This window comes from Plecotus auritus, assembly GCF_963455305.1.
Source record: "Plecotus auritus genome assembly, chromosome: X".
Classification (NCBI taxonomy): domain Eukaryota; kingdom Metazoa; phylum Chordata; class Mammalia; order Chiroptera; family Vespertilionidae; genus Plecotus; species Plecotus auritus.
The window spans coordinates 54,719,545-54,725,711 of NC_137784.1; the positions used below are offsets into that span (position 1 = coordinate 54,719,545).

Consider the following 6,167-nt stretch of genomic DNA (forward strand, 5'->3'; position numbering starts at 1 on the left):
GCCAAAGGGCAAATGCGCAGAGGCCAGGGCTCAGATCTGATAGGGCACTCCTTAGTACTCCAGAGCCTGCCCCTGAAGCGGGTGGTAGGTGTGGGACAGCACAAGAAGGGAAGACAGCAGGTAAAAAGCCTCATAGTCACTACTGAGTGAGCTTCCAGAGGCTGGTGGCACCTTTGTTTGGAACACTGTTCTGGGATCTTCACCTCTGTCAGGCTCCTGGGCATCATGCCTTGTTTTAAGCAGCCTAAACATTTCCAGAGTCTCATACTTCTGCATTGGCCCTTGAGCTACCTTGCCTTATGTGAGTACTAATCTAAGAATGCATGGCAAGAAGCCAGAGTCAGGGGCCAGGGCCAGATCTGGGGTGATTTTTAAGTTCATAAAAAGTTTCATCTCTGGCCTTTCATCATCTCAGATGGTACTGCAGAGTAAAGGCAAGGAGTCTGGAGTTTCATGAGTGCCCTGGAGAAGGAAAAGATAGAACCCCAGGGGCTGTAAAGACAGGCAGGGGGTAGAACAAGGATCATGATGGATATGAGTAGCTCTAGCTCCTTTCAGCCACTTCCTAACCCTTACTATCTGGAGAAGGGAAAGGAGGTTCAGGGAATAAGCATGGTAAGTTCATGATCATAAGGAAGCATGGGGAGTGGGAGAGAGGAAGCATTAGCATTACAGACTTAGAGAAGTATATAGCCTGTGATTGAACGAATATGGGGGCGGGGAGATAAAGAATAGAGATAATGGAAGTAATGGTGAAAGACGAGAGGACAAGAATGGTGGATGGGATACAGATGCTGTTTGGGTGGGGTGTGGGGAGATATGGACAGTATATGGGCAAGGGAGGGTGGGCTAGTGGTTTAACAGGGTTCAGGAATAATGGATAGGGAGGGAGACAAGAGAAGCAAGATGGTGGGCAAATGGGAGCCGGGTAAAAGCTGGTGGCAGGCAGGAAGCAGGAGTAGTGGGATGGTGGATCTGCAGGAAGGCAGGTAGACTGCGGTGACAGGTAAGCAGAGAAATAGGGCTGATGTGTGCTAGATGATAGAGGAAATATTCGAAGGACAAGTAGACATGGACAGTGGATGGGAATGAGCTGAATTGTGCAGAAGGGCAGGACCAGAGGCTTGTGTAGTTTCTTAATGGGGCTGAATGTGGTCAAGTTCTGCTGGCAGCACAAATTTGGTCTTACTTGCTCTCTCATCAGTTTGGATCATGCAGCCATTGTTCATTTACCTGTTGTTTACATCCTTGTGGCCGCTACCAGCCCTTTACTTTGCCTGGCTTTTCCTGGACTGGAAGACCCCAGAACAAGGTAAGACTCATGGGCCTAGAAAGAACAGGACCTAAGAATGTTCCATCTTAACCTGTAACTAGGGAGTCCCACGCACCATACCACAGGCCTTTCATCACAGTTCTCAGAGCCACAGGAACTGGGCCAGACAGGACCATCCTGGGGTCTCTTTCTTTTCTAGCTCTCTAGCAAAGCCATGGTCCCTTTATGCTGCTAGGAAAGCCCTGGGAATGGTTGGATTGACATACACAGACACTATCCCTACTGATATTTCTGTCTCAGGTGGCAGGCGATCCGCCTGGGTCAGGAACTGGTATGTCTGGACCCAGATCAGGGACTATTTCCCCATCACGGTAAGTGTCTCTTCCTTAGCACCCTTCACAGTTACCCAAATACTAGGCATTTATGTCAAATGACTATGGTTGTCCATAGGGGAAATGAGCATCCCACACAAATCTCAGTGCAGGCTAGACATACTTTATGATCCAACATTGCTGCCAAGTGCTCATTACTCTGCTAGGACACTTTGGATGCCCTTGGCATGGCCTACTAAATGACATAAGCAGAAATGGAAATGCAGTTCAGTTCAGTTTAACAAACATTGATTGAAAGCCTACTTTGTGCCACATGTTTGGGGTACAGAGAAGTGAGTAGAATACCATCCTCTGCCATCAAGGTGCTCACATCTAATGGGGAGGACAGATTGTATATTTATGGTTTAGCACAAGGTATACAAGTAGTTCAAATGATGGATAAGGAAAGGCACTCAATGAAAGTTACTTAGGTGGGCACTGAAATGGTGTTGGGGAGAAAATACCAGGAAGAGGTTCTAGAAATATACTGCTACACTGATCCTCTGAGCACACTTTGGAACAGACAACAAACACTTCCCTGATTTTTAAAGCAGAGCTTGCTGATCTTTTCCACTTAAGAGCACTCAGAAAATGATACTATTCACAAAGTGCACTGACATAAATGGTCGAGACTCCTTGCAGCCATAGGCAAGAGACCCAGCAGTTCAGCTGCCCCAGATTCTACCTGGTTTCTCAGGGGATGAGGAGACCAATACCTCAGCCCCTGAAACCCACTCATGGCCTATGTGTTCGAAAGCTCTGGTTTAGAGAGTGCCCTGATCCCTGAAGTGTCTCCACCTTTGCTTCCCCATGTGATCTCATTCCACCATCTCTGTAATTTCTCTCCATGACTGCAGATCCTGAAGACTAAAGACCTGTCACCTAAGCACAACTACCTCATGGGGGTTCATCCCCATGGCCTCTTGACCTTTGGTGCCTTCTGCAACTTCTGCACTGAGGCCACGGGCTTCTCGAAGATCTTCCCAGGCATTACTCCCCACTTGGCCACGCTGTCTTGGTTCTTCAAGATCCCCTTGATTAGGGACTACCTCATGGCTAAAGGTGCTTCTGACCATACTAGATCTTCTCACCCATTTCTCTGCTTGGAGATGCACCTTTTTAAGCCTCCCATATCTTGCCTCTCAACCCCCTCTCACCCTCTCCCCTGTCATTATAGCATAGTAGTTAAAAGCATATGTTCTGGAGCTTAACTGCGGTCTCGCAAGCATGTCAAACTCGCGGCCAGCAGGCCACATGCCTTGAGGCTGCAGGGTTGACATGCTTGGAGGGCAATCTACCAAATCTCTATTGGTCTCAGTTTCCTCATATGTAAAAAGTGGTGCTGCTGCTGATTGCCTGACCTCAGATGTGGTGTGATGACTAAATGAGACAATACAAGTCAAGTGTGCAATATAGTGTCTGCCAAAGAATATGTGCTCAATAAATAATCGCTGTTGAAATTAATGGTGATAAAGGAAAAGAGTAGAATTATAATGGAATTCAGAAAGTCCTGGTTGTCCCACTGAAAACCTTCCTGCTATAGATTTGACCCAGTGACTCCTACAAAAGTGAAGATATTGCCTCAAAGTGAAATGTGTTGTGTTTGCCCACAGCCTTCTCTTCTCCACACCCTTTGTCCCATCTCATTACCTCTCCTCCTGGGACACACGGGAACAAAGGGCACACAAACAAGCCAGTGAGAAGTAGAGCAGAGGGTGTTCCTTCTCAGCCTTTTCTCCTCTCCTGATCATTTTGCTCTTGTCTGTGCTCCTTGATTCTTTCAGGTGTGTGCTCTGTGAGTCAACCAGCCATCGACTACCTGCTGAGCCACGGCACTGGCAACCTTGTGGGCATTGTAGTGGGAGGGGTGGGTGAAGCCTTGCAAAGTTTGCCCAACACCACCACCCTCATCCTCCAGAAGCGTAAAGGGTTTGTGCGCACTGCCCTCCAGCATGGGTAGGTGTTCCTCCCAGGGCAAGGGTGGGTGGCCTTCTCTGAGCAGTATGCCCTGGTAAGCAATGCCAAGATAAATGAGACATGACTCTTGCTCTCATTGAACTTACTAGTGAGTAGGGGAGATGGTTATAGAATTTCAAAAAGATTCAGGTCAGATACTCCTTCTGAGCTAACTGGACCTTGTCCCAGTAAGCCAAAGCACAAACCCAGATTCATTATGAGGGGAATTGGCTAGAGCTGCCCTGGTATATAGAGGACTCCTACATTATCTCTATCAACATCAATATCTACATTTTCCCTTAATGTTAAGTGCAAGAGGTAGTACAGTATGGTCAGTATGCACCAGGATCTGGAGTCAGGGGCCTGATTTAAAATCCTGGCTCCATGACTTACCCTCCACTCTGGAACAGCTTACTTAACTATTCTGAGCCTTCATGTTTTCATCTTTATAATGTGGCTACTAATAATTGTATCTACTTCATTGGATTATTGTGGGGTTTGAATGAATTCATGTTCATAAAACACTGACCATGTGCCTAGCACACAGTAAGCGATGGATACACATTAGTCACACTAACATAGGAGAAAAGAGAGGAGATAAGGAGTTGGAGCCCAAGGCTGGAGCTGTGGGGTGTCCCACCAGATCAGCAGGCAGACGCACTGAACACAGGGACAACTGTCCTACTACAGACTCAGAAAATAGGGAAGCATTTCTTCTAATGACCTTGCCTGAGTGGTCTGTTGATTAGTTTGGAGCAAATGTAGGGGGATAGTGTTCTGAGCTCAGAGGAAGGAAGGAGTCCTGGGGTCCTAGTCCAGGTCCTGCCACTCACTGACTACCTGAATGACCTTCCCACTTCTGAACCTGGGCTTCTGGATCTAGAAGGTAACGAAAATAACCCCCCACTGTGTCCTTCACTGTCTCTGCTATGAAGAACCAGTAAGGTAACATAGGTCAGAGTGCTGAGAGATTACTATTAGTAACTCACAAAGATTTGTATAAGAGAGATTGTGTTCTCTTTACGCTTCTCTCACAGGAAGACTTAAGGAGCCTGATTCCCTACCTGGGGCACTGTCAGGGTGGATTTCCATGGCCTATGAGAAGGGAACAACTTTTCTCTGCACTAATCCAAAGACCCAAGGACAGAATACGTTATGCATAGTCCCTGTGGGTGAGAGGCATATTGTATAGACACGTCTGTGCAAAATTATTGTCATCTCTGTGCGTCCTACTAGTAGAAACAGAGTCAGCTATTCCCCTCCCTGACCCCTCCTGGAAGCTTTTCTTTGCACTATGTGGGTCTCTGGGGATCTCTGCCCAAACTATTCTTTCTTTCCTGCACCCCCATATTTTGCCCTTGTAATCCTGGCCCAGATATAGCACTTTCACTGGCCTTGAAAATTCCAGGACAAGAGACACTAAGTGTGGAGCCCTGTTTAGTGCAAGAGGAAATACTTTATGCCACAGGGATTTCATAATGGATGGGGGCCTGGCCATGAACAAGTGTTTTTCCTGGGTGGTTTCCACTGTAGACTGTGTCTGAGAAATAAATTGGGGTTTTCCTACAGGGCTCATCTGGTCCCTACCTTTACTTTTGGAGAAACTGAGGTGTATGAGCAGGTGCTGTACCAGAAGGACAGCTGGATGTATAAGTTTCAGAGTTGTTTTCGCCGTCTCTTTGGTTTCTATTTTTGTGTCTTCTACGGACGAGGCTTCAGCAGAGGCTCTGCTGGGCTCCTGCCATACCCGCTGCCTATCACCACCGTGGGTGAGTGCTGGTCTCTGCCCAAGGGCACCTCAGCTCTTTCTCAACTTCCACCTGAACCCTGACCGCCCTGCCCCCACCAAAGAAGAGGGCAATAGAGGGGGAGAAGCTGGAAGTGAATTTGAGATGTGAGAGGATCGGGCCCAGGTAGAAAGAAGGAGGTTTACGGAACACAAGATTATAACACTTGCCCTTTCTCCTTTCTCATGTCTCTTGGCAGTCGGGGAGCCTCTGCCAGTGCCCAAGATTGAGAAGCCGAGCCAGGACGTGGTGGACAAATACCACACACTCTATATGGAAGCCCTGCACAAACTGTTTGACCAGCACAAGACCCTGTTGGGCTGCTCAAAGACTCAAAAGCTGCTTTTCTTGTGACTGGAGAGACTGTGCCTTGAAGAGGAGACTCATTTGCTACTACCCAAAAGTGGGAAAAGGAAGATGAAGAAGGGCTATGTGTGGTCAGGGAGGGCATCAGGAATTCCTTGCTTGGCACAGAGTCCTTGTAATTGCTGTCCCTGAGTTGCTTCATTCAGTCATTACTCAGATGGAGACATCCTGAGGCCCCTCAGGCCCAGACACGCATGCTCCCTGCTGGGCTCCCTACTGGCTTTCCTCTCTGAGGCCAACCTCTCAGGGCCTGGAGGGCTCAAGTGACTGCCAAGCAGCCTGAGTAGCCACCACTCTAGTTGCTATTGTTGTTGTCTTCGTGCATTTTTAAAATTGACATATATTTTGCATCCTATAAATTTAATCTGGTTTAAGTATGAAATTCAGTATTTAGTATATTCACAGAGTTGTGCA

The 6,167-nt window shown here is 47.5% G+C and overlaps 1 protein-coding gene across 1 annotated transcript; it reads left to right on the forward strand.

Annotated features, from left to right (window-relative positions):
* Window positions 1–225: 225 nt before the first annotated feature.
* AWAT1 (acyl-CoA wax alcohol acyltransferase 1) lies at window positions 226–5,741 on the forward strand (the record flags this gene model as incomplete). The annotated part of the gene is made up of 7 exons (XM_080653520.1): window positions 226–301; window positions 1,205–1,312; window positions 1,574–1,644; window positions 2,502–2,706; window positions 3,429–3,600; window positions 5,170–5,369; window positions 5,587–5,741. 7 exons carry the CDS (start codon window positions 226–228, stop codon window positions 5,739–5,741), a joined length of 987 nt encoding a protein of 328 aa, XP_080509646.1.
* Between the last annotated feature and the right edge of the window lie 426 nt (window positions 5,742–6,167).